This window comes from Mastomys coucha, unplaced genomic scaffold, assembly GCF_008632895.1.
Source record: "Mastomys coucha isolate ucsf_1 unplaced genomic scaffold, UCSF_Mcou_1 pScaffold8, whole genome shotgun sequence".
In the NCBI taxonomy this organism is placed as follows: domain Eukaryota; kingdom Metazoa; phylum Chordata; class Mammalia; order Rodentia; family Muridae; genus Mastomys; species Mastomys coucha.
The window spans coordinates 8442764-8464668 of record NW_022196914.1 but is presented as its reverse complement, the minus strand read 5'-3'; the positions used below and the strand labels follow the sequence as shown (position 1 = coordinate 8464668).

The 21905-nt window shown below is 35.7% G+C and overlaps 1 protein-coding gene, 1 long non-coding RNA gene and 1 pseudogene across 7 annotated transcripts in view; 2 read left to right on the top strand and 1 right to left on the bottom strand.

The window, feature by feature from the left end:
* Zfr (zinc finger RNA binding protein) overlaps positions 1–21905 on the bottom strand; it is a 67747-nt gene that overhangs the window by 26266 nt on the left and 19576 nt on the right. For all 6 annotated transcript variants that reach the window (XR_004115873.1, XM_031360455.1, XM_031360456.1 and 3 more), the window contains 9 exons: positions 20424–20642; positions 14682–14929; positions 11275–11466; positions 10533–10824; positions 8106–8302; positions 7205–7324; positions 5419–5564; positions 1528–1690; positions 592–797 (listed from right to left, as the gene is read on the bottom strand). Coding sequence is in view for 5 of the 6 variants with exons in the window: in XM_031360455.1 (XP_031216315.1) it covers positions 592–797; positions 1528–1690; positions 5419–5564; positions 7205–7324; positions 8106–8302; positions 10533–10824; positions 11275–11466; positions 14682–14929; positions 20424–20642 (1783 nt within the window). In the remaining variant the exon portion in view is untranslated. The remainder of the gene's footprint in view (positions 1–591; positions 798–1527; positions 1691–5418; positions 5565–7204; positions 7325–8105; positions 8303–10532; positions 10825–11274; positions 11467–14681; positions 14930–20423; positions 20643–21905) is intronic.
* LOC116083969 lies at positions 3128–3227 on the top strand (annotated as a pseudogene).
* Positions 9172–21905, top strand: part of LOC116083699 — a 28524-nt gene continuing 15790 nt past the window's right edge. The window contains exon 1 of the long non-coding RNA XR_004115874.1: positions 9172–9437. This is a non-coding gene — a long non-coding RNA (uncharacterized LOC116083699). The remainder of the gene's footprint in view (positions 9438–21905) is intronic.

Below are 21905 nucleotides of genomic sequence, written 5' to 3'. Positions count from 1 at the left end.
TTATATTGAGAAAAATGTATTTTCACTATTGCTGTAGACGAGCATCTATATAAGACTGTTAAATTGATGTTTTATATCAAACAACTTTTATAATACTCATTTTTATTATTATAATATTTTACACATTCTAAAGAATATGACAAAAAATACCCTATCAATATGTACTACATTTGTGAATATGTACATCCAAAAAAAAAAAAAATCAATAAACTTTCAAAAAAAAATTACAATACAAAAAAAAAAAATCAACAATATAAACTGGTGGTAGTAGAAATGTAAACTACTCATTTTAGCAAAAATACAAGTATAGTTAACATGTGTAGACTAACAACAATTTCACCTTCAACTTTTATTTATATGTGTATGGCTGCCGCATGTGTTCAGTACCCAGAGGCCAGAAGAGGCCATCAGATCTCCTGGAGCTGGAGTTACTAATGGTTGTGAGCTGTCTGATGTGTGTTAGGAAGTGAATGAATCCAGGTGCTCTAGAACTAGAGTAGCAAGCATCCTTAAGGGTTGAGTCATCTCACCAATCCCTTATCTTTACCATAAAATGTTCATGTAAAGGAAATGAGTATTTTGTAAACACACCTGTCTTTACCTCCCTCTTTCTTATCATCTCCCTCTTTGTTCTTGCTCTTCTCATGTTCAGACAAACTGTCTGAAACAAGCTTTAAAGCACGTTCAGTGATAGAAACAATTTTCTGAACTGCTTGTAACTCTTCTTCAGTTGGATAAATAGTTGCATGTTTTGTCATTACATATCGATCATCAGATGAGTCAGGACGACGTAAGGGCTAGAGAGAGGGGAAAGGTTATTTTTGTGAATAAAAGAAAATTATAAATTTTTAATTATATACTTGCTAGCTTTACAATAAATAAGAAAGGCAATTAAGCAAACTGTCCACTTAAATGTTTTTCAATAAAATGAAAGTTCGAGCATCTGTCCCTAAAGCAAAATTGTTACACACACACATGTATATATAAGTGTATTTATGTATAAAACCTGAAACCATGAAAACGCTGTTAAAAGTTTGTAGTGCTATACTCAAAAAATAGAATATCAAATGCTAGTGCTCTACTACTGATGAGTTTTCTCTCCTTCTAAATGCTTTCTAGTGATCTGAAATTCACCCTGCTTTCAGTAACAGTAATAAATTTACATACAATTGCTCAGACACTATAATGACAAATGAGAAAGAATAGGTAACAGAGTTACCTCTAACATTAAAAGCTCTTTCCACTCAAAGGAAAAATAAAGATAAGGAAAGTTTCTTATGTATAAAATATTTATCAAAAGTAGGATTTCACTCAGATTTTAGCAAGTTTTGAAAATAAAGAAGAGCAAAAGAAACTTGACCAAGTCCTTATGTATAAAGACATTAGCCTTAAGAATCTTTAAGAGGACTAAAAATCAAGATGAAAACTAATGACATTATTAAATCTAAAAATTCAGCTCATAAAACATCATCTAACCTTGAAGGAGGCTCAAATTTTCACCCTTATATAAACAAAGTAGCTACTCACTGCAGGACCCTGTGGCTGGGGAGGCATGCCTGGTCGGACTCCCAAAAGACCTAATGGGCCCGGAGGACCATGAGGATAGCCTCCATCAGGCATTCGTCGGCGATCATCCCAATGATGCTGTTCTTCCTCCATTCTTCTCCAGTACATGTCTTCTTCATAACGTCTGATGCATAAAAACAAGCAACCCCCCCCAGAGCTTAAGAACTTTTATGGACAACTACATAAAAACCTATTCTTAAAAAAGTAATCAGTGTAGCAATATGACTCAGCAGAAATAGGTGCTTGCACCAGATTGATGACCTGAGTTCTATCCCTGGAATCCAACAGAAAGAACAGATGCCCTGAAGGTTGCCCTCTGACTCTGTTCATGAGCAGTGGCACATATGCCTGTAACCATTGTTATACTGGCACATAAACACAAAAAATAAAAAAGTGACTAAAAAAGTCCACCCAAATCACTTCAGTACTTTTAGTCTATTACCATTATTTAATTTTCATTGAGAAATAAACTAAATAAAAACTAGAGACAAGGGGCTGGAGAGATGGCTCAGTGGTTAAGAGCACTGACTGCTCTTCTAGAGGTCCTGAGTTCAATTTCCAGCACCCACATGGTGGCTCACAATCATGGGATCCAATGCCCTCTTTTGGTGTGTCTGAAGACAGCTACAGTGTATTCATATAAATAAAAAAAAAAAAAATCTAAAAAAAATATGAATTAAAAAAAATCTAGAGACAATAATGAGAAAAGGAGAATAAAATTTCATACCTCAAGAACAAAGTGTAACAGAAAACAGACACCTCAGCTTATTCTAATTATTTAAGGTAATGATTGTAAATCCAAATACCTGCAACTGAGGATGTCTAACTTAACTTATAATGTATATGCAAGAACCACTTCATACACAGTATGTTCAGGCATTTATTTCATGTCCTCAAAGAAATGAACTCACTTTTTGCATTTTTTTTTGTCTTTAAAAAAAATTTATGTGTGTACCTGTACATGTTTGTGAGCATGACGGAGTGTGTGCATATGCCAAAGTATCCATATGCAGGTCAGAGGATGACCTTGAGTATTGGTCCCCTCTTTCCATCTTCAGACATCCTATTGTGTTTGTCTTGTTTGTGTGTGTTTTGCTGATGCACATGCCAGGCTAGCTTGCTCACAGGTTCCTGAGAATTCTCCAGTCTCTACCTCCCACTAAAAATATGGGATTACAGATATGAGCCATCAGGTCCAGCTTTGCACAGGTTCTAGAAATTCAGTTTGTATAATAAGTACTTTATCTGAAGCTCCATCTTCTCAGCCTGAGTTGTTTTCTTTTTAAAACAGTAAAGTTCTCCATTTATGATATAGGCACTATAAAGACTTTGTGGTAAAAGGAATTATGGTAGCAACCGACAACTTCATTGTTAGGGAAACACAAGGGCAATGGCAAATTATAACAAAAGGAGAAAACATATATTTGGCTAGAGATATCTATTGCTCAGCTCCTAATAAGTGTTGCCAAAAGGAAAAAAGGCTGTATTGCTAAACACATCCAATTGTGAAACCTCATGGTTGTTGGTTCAGTAAAAATTACTCTGTATATGAAATAAAACAGTTGCTTTGGCAGCACATACTAAAATTAGAACGACAGAGAAGATTAGCATGGCCCTTGCACGACGGTAACACGCACACTTCAAGAGTTCAGAAAATGGCTGTCTAGCACATAGCCTCTCCTTCACTGCTTACCAGTTTCAGAACTGATTTTTGTTCTGCCTTGGTTCTAATTTTTACTTTTAATTTCAATAGCTATCTCAAAGGAATCCATGTAGCAATAAGATGGTTTGTATTTATGGATTGCCACTGTAAAATGACCAATATTTCAGGTAGGGAATAAACAGCATTTTTAATTTTAGGTCAACTGAGGACTGATAGAATGTTACTTGTTGCCGGGCAGTGGTGGCTCACGCCTTTAATCCCAGCACTTGGGGGGCAGAGGCAGGTGGATTTCTGAGTTCAAAGCCAGCCTGGTCTACAGAGTGAGTTCCAGGACAGCCAGGGCTACACAGAGAAACCCTGTCTTGAAAAACCAAAAAAAAAAAAAAGAATGTTACTTGTTACTATGTTACTTGGGCCTTTAGAAAAAAAAAGAATTAAAAACCATTAAAAGATCTAGAAAATCAGGTTTAGTTCAGTGTTCTGCTTGTTACTGCTAAAAAAATGATTACATAAGGGCAAGAGTTTTAATTACTGTCTATCAATTTGTGCTCAGCACTTGAAAACATTTCCAAGCACTGAGTAGGTGCTTAAGGTAATCATTTGATATGCAACTAAAAGAAACTTAACTATATGATCTAGTCATAGAAAGAATTTCTATTACAAAAGCACAAATTGAAAAAGAATATAATTTACTTTTACTACATAAAAAATAATTTTATCTATCACTGGAACCTAAAGAAAGAACATAATAAAAGAATGAATAAGTAGCTTTATAATAAAATATTTTAGAAGATTTTAAGTTATAAGCCAGTTTGAGTATACTTTCAGATTCTATCTCAAAAGCCATGAAGAGATTTTTACAACACATACAGGCTCTGGAAACATACACATACATCAATATACATAATAAAAAAAAAATCTTAAAAAAAAAATCCCAAAACACTGTGGGTGTGTACACCTGAAATAACAGTGTTGGGAGGGGTGTTTGTGAAGATGGAGTAACAGGGACTTGCTGGCCACCAAGTTTAGTTCTTGGTTCTGTGAGAGATCTGCCTCAAGGAAATAAGTCAGAGAGTGATGGCTTTTGACTTCATGTGCATAAACATACATATTGTATTCACACATCTATCTATACAACACTTTCACTCTTTCTCCCCAGCTTAGAAACACTGAAATACAAAGAAGCCAGATACAAAAGACCACTGTATGTATGATTCAATCATTTAAAACTGATTTCATTTATAAAATCTATAGAATTTAGCAAAATGGCAAATAGATGGCAAGTACGTTTATAAAAATGGCTCCCTGGTGCTAAGATCGGACAGAAAACATGGAAGACATTAGGAATGATTGTTACTGGGATTGTGATTATTATTTTTTTAATAGTGATGAAATATTCCAAAACTGATGGTGGCAAGTGCTTTACAACTTGGTGTATATACCAACATCTTGTAATTCAAGTATTCAGTTTAAATGATTTTTTTTTTTGCTAGTTCTAGTCATCAAAGTATGACCTTTCTTCAAATATTACATGTGTTTGTCTATATTAGGAGTATGTGCATGTTTGAGTTTAGGATCCAGAACAGGGCACTGTTTCCCTGGAGCTGGCATTACAGGCAGTTATCACCTGATGTGTTGGAAACCAAACTTAGATGATAATAGTGGCACGTGCTCTTAAACCCTGAGTCACCTGTACAACCCCCAGTTTCTTCCCATACTTAATATCTAATTCCTTTTACCACTTTTTTCATGGAGATGGAGTCTCTTGTTATGGCCCTGAACTCACATTCCTTTGTTGGGATTAAAATGTGTGAGCCACCACCACAAAATCCTTACTACCAGGGTAACAATCAAATATATGTATACTTAGCATTCTATCTGTCTTGACTTAGGATATTAGTGAACACTAAAAGCACATAAAGTAAATAAATCTGAATATGGAAGCCATATTCACAGAGTAAAGTTTTTTCTTTATTTTTCTTTTCAAGATTTGTTTATTTTATGTATATGAGTAAACTGTAGCTGTACAGATGGTTGTGAGCCATCATGTGGTTGCTGGAAATTGAACTCAGGACCTTTAGAAGAGCAGTCAGTGCTCTTAACCGCTGAGCCACCTCTCCTGCCCCAGGTTTTTTTCTTTTTAAAGGCAGAAGAACCACTTATTATAGAGCTACAAGTTAAAAGCATACCTTATTTCCATCCTCCATCGTTCCTCCTCTTCTCGTCTCCGCCAATATTCCTCCTTCTGCATTTGCTTTCTCATTTTCTCCTCTTGAATTTTTCTTGCACGAATACTGGGCTTCACTTCAACTTGCAAATCTGGATTTACTTTTTTCTGTTAACACCAATAATACATTTTTAAAAAAGAGCAGGCTCCTTCAACAAAAAATTCATTAAAAGTAATTTATTTTTGTATTTATTGTCTGTGCATATGTAGCATGTATATAGAGAGAGATCAGAGGATAACTCGGATAAATATGTTTTCTCCTTTCAGCATGTGGACCCCAGGGATTACTTTCAGGTTATCAGACAGGTTCCAAGTGCCTTTATCTGCCCCAAACCATTTTTAATTACACAGTTTTACAGTCTCTCAGAGGCTTATAGTTATAATTTTTGTGTTGTAGATATGTATTGGTTTCTTGTTTTTATTTGTGAGACAGGGTCTCATATAATCCAAATAGATTTGTATTTTCCTAGATGATGACCTTAAACCTTAAACTGTCTGCCTCTATCCAAACTGAAATGATGAGATTATAGACACTGCTATCACACCCAGTATTTGCAATGCTAGGGACACAACCCAGGGCCTGAGCATTCCAGCTTGCTTAGCAGTCCACAGACTAAACTAGATACTCAGTCCTCTGTGTGTGTATATATCAAGTTGGCCTTGAACTTGTAAAAATTTCCTACTGAAGAGTACAACCTGTATAACTAGATTAAATCAGAGACAATATTTGTTACAGGCTGAATTATTCATGCTCAAGAACATATAAAAACTATGTAACTTAGTGCTGACTTAACAGGTAAGTATGAAATTCTTAGAGGACTTTTCATTTTGCTTGTTAAATAGGTGATTTTTAAGTGTATGCATTAAAGGGTTTATTACTTAATCCAGTTGGAGCCAGGTATTGAGTGATTCCAGTTACATGAGTGACATATTCCCATCCTGTGTGTAAAAGAAAAACCACACACCCACTCTACCAGTCCATACTTTAGCAACTTTAACATGCTAATGCCTGAAGGTAGGCAATGATGAATTCCTAGTATAAAGTGAATGAAGAGATTTTCCAGTACTAGCTCCAAATTATTTCACTGAGAATGTACCACCATAAAGGAGGTAGGTGAAAGAAAGCCAGGTGGTGGTTCCACCCATCTTTAAGCCCAACACTTGGGAGGCAGAAGCAGGTGAATCTCTTGAGTTCTAGGCCAGCCTGGTTTACAGAGTGAGTTCTAGAACAGGCAATGCTACACAGAAAAATCCTGCCTCAGAAAACCAGAGAGAGAGAGGTAGGTAAAGTGATATTTTTTACATCGAACATGAATCAACTATCATCACACAATTTCTTGACCCAAGCAATGTATTAGTTTTGCTATATTTTACTTCTGCCAGTTACACTACAACTAGAGTCATATTATTATTCTATCAAAGTGAATGTATCAATATGACATGCAAATTTAGAATGGGAGATCATACACTAGGTGAGTTGTGTTTAGATAGAATGTGCCATTTGTTTTACAAAAGGACAACTCAAGGGCTGGAGAGACAGCTGGTTCAGAGGCTGAATACTGGCTGTTCTTCCAGAAGACCTTGATTTGATTCTCAGCAATGTAACTGATTCCAGGGAATCTAATGCTTTCTTCTGGCCTCTGTAGGCCACAGGCAAACATTAGAAGCACAAACACTCATATGCATAAAACAGTAAAAATGTTAAAAAACTTAAAGGGACAACAGTTCAATAGTTAGTATTTACTTACTTTATACTGAAGTCTATGTCTTCGTCCTTTTAGGTGCATCTCTTTAGCATTGGGGTCATTAAAGCTGCATTCACATAATTTACAATGGAAGCGAATGACTTTTCCTTCATCGTTTCGTACCTTGGTGTGGAAAAATAGAACCTCTGATCAATTTGGAAGTAATCTTTGAAACACTGTCTCAGTATTGTAGCCTTGGCTGGCCTACGCAGACCAGTCTGGCCTTGAACTGACACAGATCTACCTATCTCTGCTTCTTGACTTCCTAGACCTAAATTTTCTAAAAAAGACAGAAACTGGGACTGCAATGAATACCAGCACATACTTTGCCTTTTTAAAGTATCTTTTACTTCAACGTCTGTCTGAAAGTATTTGGATTTTTTCTCTTTTTTTCTTTTTCTCTCTTTTTTTTTTTTTAAGTTTTGAGACAGGGTTTCTCTGTGTAGACCTGGAACTCACTCTGTAGACCAGGCTTGTCACAAACTCAAAAACCTGCTTGCCTATGCCTCCTAAGTGCTGGGATTAAAGGTATACCCATGCAGGTAGCCTTGTTGAATCCAGTAGATCACAAAACAAAAAGACATTAGTCCTTGGAAATGTATACATGCCTTCCTTCAGAGTAATAACAAACTGTAGTGTTAAACTACACTACTATATGATCCTTCTGTTAATAGAAATTATTTATTCAAGCCTCTGGGATATTCCCTTGTTCCTTTACTTATTGTACTTACTTAGCCTGAAAAACAGGAAATGTCCTAATCAGCTTAAGAAACCAAATGAATGGTATAAATTAGAATATCAACCTTAATTTCATAGGAGACTGAAATCTAAAATATAGCTGGATCCTGTTTGACACATTTTTCCTTTTGGGTAATTTTGGAGCAATGATTACTCAGATCAATACCTCTTCAACATAATCATGTCCCACAGGTTGTACATCACTCTGCAAAGCAGCAAGGGATGCAGGTGTGACTGGTTCTGACACTGTATCTTGCTTTACTTCTGGAATCTGCACAGCAGAGGCAGCAGGAGTATTTTTAACAGAGTCAATTCCTTTTAAGTCTTCAGTTTTATTTCCTGTTGACTGTAGCTTATTTCCACCTAGAAAAGCAAAACAATGATAGCAATCTTATCATTGTATAAATGTGTAAATCCATTAAGGTGAAACTTAGAAGCTACCTTTACTACTTGTAGCTAAATCGTATGTAGAATAGGTATCCCATTTTGGTTCTCCTAACATTTAGATTTCAAACTGAACAGAAGGAACTGAAAAGGGATTAAGTATAATCTGTGTTTATATTGATACTGAACTCTCTAAACTGTGATTAATAATAAATAGTATTTATCTGTTCCCACCTCACCTCAGCAGTGTTTTTTTTTCCTTTTCATCTCTGACATGGCATTATCAGGCTGTAGACAAGCCTGATCTGGTACTCACTATGTAGGCCAGGTTGGCCTAAAATTTCTGGCAGTTCTCTATCTCCCAAATGTGGAGTTTATGTGGGGGTGGAGACTGAACCCAGGGCTTGATACATGCTAGGCAAGGATCAATGGAGCTACATATCCAGTCTGTGTTGGCCATAACCACATGTCAGATTTTCCTCTCTACTACCACATGGCAACAGGGAGTGAACTTGAGTCATCAGGCTTGGCAACTGTGGTCTTTTACCCACTGTGGTCTTTCCAGCTTAGATATGTTTTCATTTTAAATACAAAGTGTGAATAACCTCAAATATGGAAAAACAAATCAAACAAAAAGCCCCCTACAAATCACTGCTTTCATTTTAACCAATTAAATTAAACACTATTCAAGAGAATAACATACTGTCAATGATCTATTTTTAAACCTAAGTAGGTACAAAAAGAATAAGACAGTTATACAAATGTAGAAAATCGTCAAATAACAACTTTAGCAAAATTGTATTAAAAAGTATAAGACAATGTAACTGTGATTGAGCTGCTCATAATTTAAAGGAAGGCACAAGCATTTATAATATCCTGTGCTAAGTAGGAACTGAATATTGTCAAGAATGAAGCAGAACAGTCACAAGCCTTTTACCTCATTTGGTAGAAGTGACTTCACAAAGGGAATTTCATTTGAACTGTGCTTTGAGAGAAGATTACTGAGAATGAACAGTCAAGATACAAGAGAATAATGCCTAACAGAAAGTAGAGCATGTATAAGCGTGTAACAACATGGAATTAAAGACTGTAGTAAACTGAAGAAAGGAAGTGAGTGAGTATCAGCTACTCCCCAGGTAGAGGTAAAGGTAAGAAGGGAAGTACAAGTCAGTTATGAAGGCTTATATGACATAGTCATAAATAGACTTTATCCTACATATAAAGGCCGGCCAATGAAGATTTTAAAAAAGAAGGCACACTAACAAGAATACAGAGATTATGTTGAAGAGACTAAATATAGGAAAGGCACCGTATAGATGATAAGGAAATACCAATAGGGAGAAAGCAACTAAAAAGAAGAAATGTTAGTGAAGCTATCCTTTAAAAAAGGGAGAGGAAATTAGCCATTTTTAATGAGTATTTTATAGTATTCTTGTAATGGGACATAACAGAAAGGGGATATCTATTACATGATCAGCAAGCAACCAAACTATGATTCTCAAATTCAGGCAGGATTCTGCTTTTGTCAGATTTTTATAGCTGCATACACTAGAATGCATGAAATTGCCTAGGGATGCTGCTGCTGGACACAGAGATGAGACACAGAACCATAATTTCAGGAATAATGCCATTTAACAAAGGTAGAAAATCAGTAAGATACCACGCTGCCCCCCCTTCCCCCCAAAGATGGATGGTTATCTATGCTAGAAACTAAGATTTATGTATAAGGTATAGCAGTTAATTATGTCAACTTTAAGTTAAGGCAGTCAATAGGAGGAAACCCAAACTGAACAGTGGATCTGGTGGGGGCTGGGTTTTTTGTTTGTTTGCTTATTTGTTTTGTTATGTTTCTGAGACAGTTTTTCTCATATTAGCTTATGCTGGCCTGGAATCAAATGCAGGCTGGTCTCAAACTTTCAGCAATCCCTCTGACTCAGCCTCCCAAGTACTGATACTATAGGTATGAGCATGCTTGGTTCTAAGTAATTAGGGACCTGGTGAGTCTTGATATAGGTTTCAGGAAAGGGTAGCTGACTGTGTATTTATTGTTTAGGACGTACAGAAGCAGAGAGAACAGAGACTGCTTACTAGTTACAGTGTTTGCCTGGCATATATGAGGCACACATAAGGGTTCAACAGCCAGCAACATAATGGAGAAGAAAAACCACTCTGACAGGAGGAACACAAAGAATTAATCTTTAGTACTTGCCAACAAAGTTTATTTTGGGTGTAGATGTTTTCTTGGCAGCCATATTGGTAGGTACCGCTGATACTTTAGTGTTGGATGTACTATTAAGAGACGAGTTTCCTGTAGTTGAAAGACCTTTCACTGAAGAAGTTGCAATTGATGACGTGTTCAGAGTACAATTGCTTGCTCCAATACTTGAAGGAGAGGCAGTTGGTTTTGAAGCAGATACAGCTGTTGAAGAAGTAGCTTGGCTAACAACATTTGGTTCCGTTGAAGGAATAGGTTTACCAAGTTTTGTGTGTAATTTAACCACCTACAAAACAAAAAGCACACCTGTCAGGAAACTCAAATGTGTTGTTTTTTAAAAAGTTTGTCTGAGTAAGACTATAAAATGAAAATCAAAACTTAATTTTCTTTGCTATGTTTTTTTTTTCAGTTACAGACAAAACTCATTTTAACATTTGTGTTTATTGATGAAAGGACTTGTCTATAAGCAAATCAGTCTGTAGTTAATCAAGACAAATGAATTAATCCCAAATTGTAAAGCAAGTGGTTTAATTCAATTTAAAGGTCTCTTGTGTTTCTCTTTTGAGCAATGACTATTTGATGTTACCTTGTAAGTTAACATTTAAGCAAGGTTTATAATACACTCAAATTTTTCAAAAATGGAAGTCAATTTTTTTCAAACCCCTGCTGAAAAGTGAAAGTAAGTAGAGTAGACATAAGGCTGTGTGTGGGTGGGAGGGGGGACCAAAACACCTACTTTCTGATGCTTAGCACCACGAATGTGGGCAGCATATGCATCTGCTCCTGTACAAGACACATCACAGAGCTCGCAACGTAGCTGATTTTGTGTCCCACGAGTTGAGTTGTTGCTGCTGCTGGTATTTTGAGAGGCTTTCAATGCGGCTTCCTTTTTTTTATGTTTCTGTCCTTCTAAGTGCTCTTTATAAGTCTGTTTTGAACAAAAAGTACAAATTTTCTTTCTATAACATTCTATTCAATTTTCAGACCTCTAACACTCATTTAAAAATGGGATCATAAGCTGACTGGCACATGCCTTTAATCTTAGTACTCAGGAGGCAGAACAGAACTGCATTGAGTTTGAGAACAGCCTGGTCTACATGGTGAGTTCCAGGCCAGCTAGTTACATGGCAAGACCCTGTCTCAAAAAAACAAAACAAAACAAAACAAAACAAACAAAAAACCAAACCAAACAAACAGATGCCCAAAACAAAGAATCCGATAAATGTGTGGTGCAGACCTCTAATGGAAGTGCTCAGTAGGCTGAGGAAGAGAATCATTGAGTTCAAGGCTGTCCCAGGCTTTGTAATAATATAGTCTCAAAATAAAATAAAATAAAGTAAAATAAAATAAAAAGGGAGAGAATGAGGAAAGCATGGATGAGAACTGCTATTTTCAAAGCACTTAAAAACAGGAGAGATTGTATGGATGATCTGCAATTCTCTGCAGTTTATTTAACAATATACTTGGCTATTTAGTGCCTAGGATTGAATTCAGGGACTTAAGTATCCACACATGCATTCTATTATTGAACTACATTTCCAACCTTCAATATTCAATATTCTGTGTATGGGTGTGTGTGCTGAAGAGTAAACAGGGCAAACACAACCTAGGTTTCTGTTTGAGAGGTTAGCCCGGCCTAAGGTTTTCCTGAGACCATCCAGGGAGTGCCTGGGATCTGACTATCTCTGCTTTCTTAATGAACATTAGTATTCTAAGCTCAGGCAACAGGAGACATTTTTTAAAACATGACTTCTGGGAATCAAATTCACAGAAGTATATTTAGAAAACACTATCAGTTGAGCTGTTTTCTTTATTTTTAACCCAATCGCTTTGAATTACAAATGTACTTTCATGAACAGTTAGACTATATGATAAACTGTCTAGAGTTTCAAGAACTTCTATCTTTTATTGCTTGTGTTTAATACTGGGCAGAAAATAATAACTTATAATCATTATACAAAAGTCTGATTAATTAATCTGAAAAAACTGTACCTATATTACTAGGAAGAAAAAAAAACTACTACTACATGATAGTAGTTCTTAATAAAAATTATATTTATAAAATTTAATTTTGAAAATCTGAATGTATTTTAATACTTAATTTAGTTAAATATATTGCTTAAGAATATGAGTACATATATTTTAATACTAAGTAGGTATCAACAATTCAGAAAACACCAAAAACACTGTAGAATTATGTATTAAAAACAAAACTAGGGCTGGCGAGATGGCTCAGTAGGTAAGAACATTGACTGCTCTTCCGAAGGTCCTGAGTTTGGATCCCAGCAACCACATGGTGGCTCACAACCACCAGTAATGAGATCCGATGCCCTTTTTCTGGTGCGTCTGAAGACAGCTACAGTGAATTACGCTCGAGTGAGAGGGGCCGGCAGAGGTCCTAAGTCTAATTCCCAGCTCATGGCCATCTGTACAGCTACAGTGTACTCATTCACATAAAATAAATAAATATTTAAAAACAAACAAAAACAAAACAAAACAAATCCAATAAATTAAAAAGTATATATAAGCCAGGCATAATGGCACATGCCTTTGATCCCAGCACCTGGGAGGAGAGGCACCTGGGAGGAGAGGCAGGCAGATCTCTGTGAGCTTGAGGCTAGCCTAGTCTACACTGTGATTTGATGGTGGAGAGGGAAGATGGGCCAAGCACTAAATAGTGAGACCCCGTGTCTGTCTGTCTGTCTCAAAGGGGGTAGGGGCATATACTAGTAGAACAGAGCTGGAAACACAGAAATATGTGAAGAGTCAAATTTGATCTACTCTTCCCAGATATGCTTTTTATATGCCAAGCTGCTAAAATCTTTAAAAACAAATTAGACACATTCATGCCTGATACCCTCAGAGGGAAGAGGCATCATATCCCTTAGAACTGTAGTTAAGTGAGTCAGCACATAGCGCTGGAAACCCAATCCAAGTCCTTTGTAAGATCAAGTGCTCTTAAACACTGAGCCATCCCTCTAGCCAATGCTTATGTACATTTTTATGGAAAATTTTTTAAGAGATGGGCTCTTGTTTTGCAGTCTAGGCTGATCTTGTGAAATCCTCCTATTTTTGCTGTACATGTTGGGATTACAAGTGAATACCTCCAAACTTGACCAAACAGGACTCTCTTATAGTCAAAAAAAGGTAAAGTATGGAAAGGGATGAATTAGTTAACAGACCCATGCTTAAAATTCCACATTTTAAGGTATAGCTGGTAGAACCATGACAACAAAAAAATAATAAAGGACTCACATTTGTCATAGGTTGATTTTTTTTTTTTAGGTGAGTAGAGGAAAACAGGGTCTTTCACCAAAGCTGGCCTAAAACTGACTATATAGCCAAGGACAACAAGAAACATTTCTACCTCTCAGTACTGGGATTACAGGTGTGCAGCAACTACCATGTCTGATTCTGTAGTTGTGGGGATGAGTCTATGGCTCAGAGTAGAGGTAAGCACTTTACTGACTTGTATCCACACTACAGGTTCATCTTCCTTACACTTATTTCATTTCCAATGTTCCCAGTCCCCTTGTGGACAAAGTTATAGAAGTTACAGTCTATAAAACATGTACAAAATAGACTCATTAGAAATACAATCAAAATTATAGGTTAACTGAAATTTTAAAAATCTTTTAAAGTTTTATATAAAAAGCAAAGGAGGCACCCTAGAAAGGGTGGAGGGCTCAATTTCCTTATTTTTCAAACATTTATAGCCACTTTTACAGTTTTCCTGATTATTGCTTTTGTGTTTCAACACAACTTTCCAAGAAATGTTTAGCGAAATGCAGCCATCTCTCAGTGTCTGCAGTAAACTGTTGATCAAAATCCAAGCATACTCAAGTTCTTTAAATAAAATAGCAAAATTATTTGTACATAGTCTATTTCACCTGCATACATTAAAATCTATAGATTATTTGTAATACCTGTTGTAAATTCTACTGGACAGTTTTACTGTAAAGTTTAGAAAGTAATAGGGGGAAAAAGTGTAGGTACTCTACACCAATCCAGTTTTCCACATGCATATTTTTGATCTATGGGTGAATTGCTGAGTGTAGAATACACAGATGTGAATGTGCTTTGTAGGCACAGGAGTTAGAACACCAACCACTGAGACTCATGGTAAATACACAATAGAAGTACCTGTGGTCCAGCACAGCTGATCTTACAAACATCACAATAATGAATCTGGGGTGGTTTGGGAGGCTGTTTTGGTTTCAGTTGTTTATTTTGGAATGGTGTTTTTTTAGTAAAGGTGGTCCCTGTCCAGGCAGCTGTTGCTGCTGCAGCAGCAGCTGCTGCTGCTGCTTGCTTCTGTTGCTGCTGCTGCTGTTGGTAGTAGGAAGACGCAGCTGAATATACGGCTGCTTCATAACCTGAATAAGATGTACCTTACAAATAAAACGAAACAAAGATTATGTTATATGATTATAAAAGGACAAGTTAAATGTCAATTATAAATTTAAATTCAATAAATGCCAAAAGGTAGATTTACATGTGCATATTTACAATTATGTATGTATCTTATCTCATGAAATCTTCCCCTTACAAAACTTACCAGCCTTCTACACCAAGTCATTTAAATATTTACTTGACACACCAGGTGTTGTAAAGATTTATAAGATGTAGCCCTTCACTTAAAAGATGTTAACTGCTCAACTGAAGGAACGTGATTCACAAATGTGTGGGTTCCAGGACCTACTGATTCTCTGAGCACATTTCACAAAACACTGACTTGAAGAAGAATGTAAAATAGAAAAAATTCAGAAGCACTTCATAAAGTAAGATTTAGGCTGGAGAGATGGCTCAGCCATTAAAGGTTAAGCTTACAGCCTAAAATAAAGTTAAGATTTGACAAATCAAGAGAAAAACAGATAAGGAGAAAAAGATTTTAAGTCCTAGTGACCAATTTATGGATTATACAAATGGTAAAAACAAGAAATGAGAACGGAAATTTAGGAGGCAACATAACAAAATTTAGTTTAAAAAAAAAAAAAGGACAAGTTACAAGACCATGGAACAAGAATCAATAGTGTGCTTTCTTCCAAAACATAAAAGTAGCAAAGTAGCACGGTTATCTGATTTAATATATAGATTCTGTTAATTTGCACTGTTGGGATAAACACATTATACTAACAATGGACATACATAAATACTGATATTCAGTAAAGACTTTAAGTTTGAAGTTTAGCTTACATATGAGCAGAAAAAAGTTTACCAGTTTCTTAAAATCCAGTGCACTGCCTATTCACCATTCAGACTCCTTTAACTCCTTAAACATACATAATAGGTGGGCAAGAAGTGAAGGAAGACCAAGACGACAAAACAGCACAAAACTAAAGAGAACTGGAACTAGAATTCCTGCTCAGCACTAGACAGCACAGCAGACTGAACCTCAGTACAGAGAGAGTATGGGGAGTAGAGTAGGTGAAGAGAATGAGTATGAGAATGTATAGTGTTTTGTTCTTAAAAGCGAATCTATTATATCGAATGACTTCTGACCTACTGACGCAAATATGTCTACACAAAATGAGAAAAGAGATGAACTGGAAGACGAGAGCTAAGATATATGAGTAACCAGAATCCTAAGACTCTAAACTGACAGAGTTGACAAAAATAAAGAACAACTTTTTCAAAGATCAGACAACTTTTTTAGAAAAGCCTTTTTAAATTTTTGTCAACTTATCAGATTATAAAATGATAATGAAATTTTAAGATAATAAAAAGTGGTAGAACAAAATACTGGAAAAAAGAAAAAGGCAGATATACTAGTGATAACCACATGATAAGACAAGAGAATACTTGGTTTTAAGAAAAATTCTGTAGTTCAATGAATTTTATTAGTCAGTCCTATTAATATCATCTTCTACTCATCAAACCAAAACAACAAAAAACTCATACCAAAACAAAAAAGCACAAACATTGCCTTCAAATATTGAGTCAGAACATCAGTTTAAATCTCATTAGAGAGAACCACAGTGAGGCTTATTATATGATAGCTCAGAGTTTTGCATTTGCTGTTCATGTCTGACCAGCTGAATTCAATCCCTAGAATCATTGGGGGAAGGAGACATCCAGCTTCTAAATGCTGTCCTCTGACTTCCACATGACAAGAGTATATCTGTGCAAGCCTGAGTGCAAGTGCACACACACAGAACCACAACTGGGCCCCAAATCTGCTGGACAAAATCAATTTAGCTGGCAGATATGGTGATATATGCAGAGTCTCAGCTACTTGAGAAACTGAGGCAGGATAACATTCGAGCCTTGTAGCTCAGACCAGCCTGGGCAACATGATTAGAAATTAAATGAATATAAAAAGATAAGCTAAAAAAATAAAACCAGTCAAGTTACTTTTATGTTATTAGTAACTGAAAACATATTTTTGATGTAAAATCATCTTTTAAAAATCAATATTGGAACCCAAGGCCTTACAGAAATAGCAAAAATGAAACTTAGTTGACCACAAACACCTTTGGGGTGAGTGAGTGTTTAAATCTGAGAGTCCACCATATGGAAGGCAGTATGCCAGATACAGTAAAGTTTCAGAAGATATCATAAGGCAGGTATTACTACCCTTACTGTAACAGACACAAATGTATATATGAATTAAAAAATATATATTTTTTTAAGTTTACAGCCTGGCAGCAAGCATCTTTACTCACTGAGCCATCATGCTGGCTCATCAATTTTATTTTTGACTGACACTGCTATTGTATAATATTCTAACATATAAAATAGTATGTTTAAGGGATACAGTGTGGCATTTAAGGTGCAAGCAAGATATCTTCTAATGCTTAATATATGTAGCAGGATGATTCTGGTTAATAAGAGAGAAAATATTTCAAGATAGTAAGCCAAAAAGTATTTGATTATTTGAACACAAAGGAATGGTGTTTGAAGCAATAGGTATGCATATTACCCTAATGGATCATTACAAAGGGTACACATGATAAAAGGCCACACTTTGTGTGTTGGGGGGGGGGGGGGGGAGATATGTATATGTCAATGTTAGTGCAAGTGCCTAGAGACCAGATGTGTTGAATTCTTTGGAGCTAGGAAGCCCATTCTTGCAGGGTCCTCTGTAAGAGTAATAAATACTCTAAACCAATGAGCTATCTCTCTAGCTCCCAAGCTGACAACTCCCAGCTGTCCTGTGATATCCACACAGGTACACTGTTTGCCCCTCCCACTAAATATAAAAATTTATAGAACAGCATAAAAACATTACGAATGCTCCCCACACTCACTTCGAAATACAATATTATCCAGAGAATAAAATACTATGAAACACTGAAAGTTCCTAAATGACATGCCCATTTATAAGAAACTATAAGGATCCCTAAGGAAATGGCTGCTTGCTTGAGTCCAGGGAAAAAAATCTTAAAAGTACACATTGACTAATTTGGGAATGTTAAAAAGACTCAGGAATAAAAGGACCCCATTGGTCAATTTCATGAAAATAATATCCCGAAAAGACATAATGAATTATAACACGCTGTATAATAAAGGGAATCTATAGTACCGAAGTGGAAGGGACTACTTGGAGTATAATCCTTAAGGCACAACATGTTAAACAAAAAAATCTCCAACAGCCACCAAAGATATTAGACACACACGAATATGACAACCTGCAGCAGGTAGCTAAACAACAGGCCCATAGATTGATTACTTAATTATAAGGAGAAAAGTTATCTTATTAATGGAGATACCTGAGAGGCAATATCTAAACCGGTGATGGTATCATGAATCAGAAATAAAGGCACTACTACTGTTATATACTCCTGATGCAACTGAACAGAAAGAACACTCAAAAGTAGTTTTTCTTTACTTAAAAGGCTGGCTGAACCTAAATACAAAGAAACAAAAACTGACACATCATTTCATGTACCCTCCCTTTACCCAAATGTTAAAAAAGAAAGAAAATATAAATCAATACTGGGTTTGATGGTGAATACCTAAAATCTCAGTCAGCACTTAGACATAGACAAGGCAAGAAAGGAAGATCACAGTGAATATAAAGCCTGCCTAAGCTGTATTTCTAATTCTATGCTGTCATCAGGAACACTGAGACCATGTCTCAAACCAAACCACTCAAGATTGTTGGACAATTCAAGAAAGTGTTTACATTAGGAGGAAATAAACCCAGACTCATACTTACTAAGGATTTTATCTGTCTGCCAATCTCACTCATTTTAAGCTTTATTATAAAAATTGTAAGACAAAACAAAATACTAAATTTAATCAGAATTTATATATCTGATAGTGCCCATGTTTGACTTCCTATTATTAAAATTGTGGCTCACTATGTACATGCCTAGTCTACAGACCGAGTTCCAGGACAGCCAAAGAAACCCAAACAAGTAAAATAGAAAGAAAAGTTGTTATCATTGGAGCTGGGGAATTGTGGAGTTTATAGCGAAATCTGATAATTTGAGTTCAATCCCTGTGGTCCACATGGTAAAGGGGAGAGCTAACTCCTGCAAGTTGTCTCTTGACCTGCACTTGTACATGCAAACATACACATACAACCAATAAAAAGTTTTAAAGTTGCCATTAATAGTATATAAAGCATTAAAGTATAGTTGAGTAATCTGAGAGTTCTTGACACCGTGGCTATGTAAAAAGAATATATATATTCTTAGGAAATACCTTTTGAAGAACTCAGTGCAAAGTACCAGATTTCATGATTACATCTTACAAAACATATTCAAGAAGGAAGTCATGACAGAAGATAATGCAGACATTTAGAAGATATCCAATAATATTCTACTGTAATAATCCTGGCTACAATAGCAATTAATCAACCAAAGAAGCAGAGAAACTTAACCAGAAGTCCTATTTGAGTAGAGATATCAGTATCTTAAAATATAAAAAGATCTATTGCCTAAATAAGGAAAATCCTAGACCATGTCTTTACTTTCAATAAAAAATGAGTCTCTACATTTTTTTAATCCCACTCTTCACTAATTTAGCCAGATTTCTCAAACAACACCTTTTCCTCATTCCAATCTCTTTCCACACGTTGCCACAGTAAGATAGCAACCACATCAAAGCACACAGGTTTTGAACACACACAGTCTCATCTTGAAATACGATGAGCTGCTCTTCCCAAAACTATTGCCTTGCCTAGTTTCTCTGTGTTCAAGTCAGGGATAGAAATTCTAAGGTCAAAAAAAAAAGGCACCTTTTAAGATTCATGAGCTAGGCTTCTGATACTCAGGATACAAGCAAAGCAGCAAAAACATAAGAACTAAAACTGTCTATGCCATCTTAGAGCCTACAAAGAACATTATATGGCATCAAAGAATACAAGCAATACACATAAAGAAGTACAAAGCCCACAAAACCACACATACACTTTTCATCTCTGTAATACTAACTACCTCAGTCAGAAATCAAAAGTCGTGGTTATTTAAGACAAGCGTGTCCTATCACTGGATGATATTTTTAAAAAGTTGCCAATATTTTCAGGGACTATTTCTGACAATAAATATGAAGAAATAGCTAGAACCAAAAGAAAAAGTATAAATAATTTGCCTAAGTGTTAACACTGAGTTTTCAAATTAACTATTAGAAAATAAATAAGTCTGTAGAAGACCATTACCTTTTCTAACTGAAAGACTAGGTCAGAACACATGACTAGCTTTCAAATTCCCCCAAAAGGCAGTATATTCTGCTAATGGCTTCTACCACCACCACCACAACATTGCTTATAGTATGGACCTTTTGTTAAATTATGTACAAATATTTATATTAACAACAATCAATTAATTCTGTACCTGCTACTTTAAGCAAAATAGTTCCAGAGAAAATCAGGACAGTTTCTAATCAATGCTGGTGGTCAATTTGCTTAACCACCTAAACACAGCTTGTCAGTCTTACCAGAATAAGTAACTGCTGTGGTACTGTAAGTAGCACTCTGAGTATAGGATGGTACCACAGTAGCCGCAGCTGCCACTGGTTGTACAGTGGAGGACACAGGATAAATGGAGAAAGTAGTAGTAGCTGGACTTGGTGTGGCTGGTTTTATGGCTGTCACTTGTCGAGCTTGCTGGGCTTGAGTATACTGTGTTGCACCTTGACTATAACCTGCTTTAGGAGCTAAAGCAAGAAAGACATGAGAAAAAGAAAAGGGTAAGTAAAATGCAGAAAAGCACTGTAACTATATACTTAAAAAACTAACAACCATAGCTGTCAGAAGTGCTAGCATTTTTTCCTGAGCAAACAATGCTACAATTTTTGACTATGAATATGAAATAACATGTAAATTCATCTACTACCTTTCCCCAAATGTTGCTACATTTCTGGCATGACAGTTCATCAGAATTACAACTAGAACAGCAGTATTTTTTATAAATGACTGTTCTGGTATAGCCTGTGGATATGTGTATATTTAAATCAATTAGTGTACCTCAAATGCTTAATGTTGCAAACAGAACAAAGAGCTAAATTTGCATTTCATTAAATTTAGTTAAAATTAAAAATTTCAGTGTTTAATCCTGAAAAGTACTCATATACCACCAATTGTATTTTGCTGACTTACTCAGTGAATTTAGCTCCAACTCAAAGCTACTACTTATCAAGTTCTTATAGCTTGAGTGAAGCTATTCATACATGACTACTATTCATGTTTTACTAAATTTGTCTTTGACAACATTCAAAACAAAACATAAATATTATGAATCAATTATTAATTACTATTAATCACATTAATGATTTCATTTCTGAGAAATGCTCAAATACCAGACGGTAAAACTTATTTGATGCTCAGTTAAGATATTTTAAAACTTATTTATACTTGATCGAAACAATATACATTAAAATAGCATTTTACAGGAAAAACCCAATATTTAAGAACCAAATGACTAAAAAGTCAATGTCAAAACTTAAAATTAGTCAAGATCTTCTGACTCTTACATAACTCAGCACTCTTAAGCAAAAGAGGAGCCTTGGAATAAACATGAAGCTCACTAAAGATTTTTATGTATACAAATAAACAGAAAAGTGATCCTAAAAAGGCCAGCCACTGTAACTCATACCCAGACATACATATACATATATGTACATACACACACACACACATATATATATATTTTCTGAAACAGGGTCTTATTACTAGATTGCCCAGTCTAGCCTCAAATTCATGAATTTCAGTTCAGCTTCCCAAGTATGCAGATGCCCGTCTTCAAAATCATTTTCAATCACTTCTTAATATGCAGTATCTCCTGATATGCAAACTCAAAAAACAGGGACCCTGAAGAGATATGGGCAACTACTTCATGTAGAAGTAGATTAGGTATAAAGAACAGAGATGGAGCCGGGCGGTAGTGGCGCACGCCTTTAATCCCAGCACTTGGGAGGCAG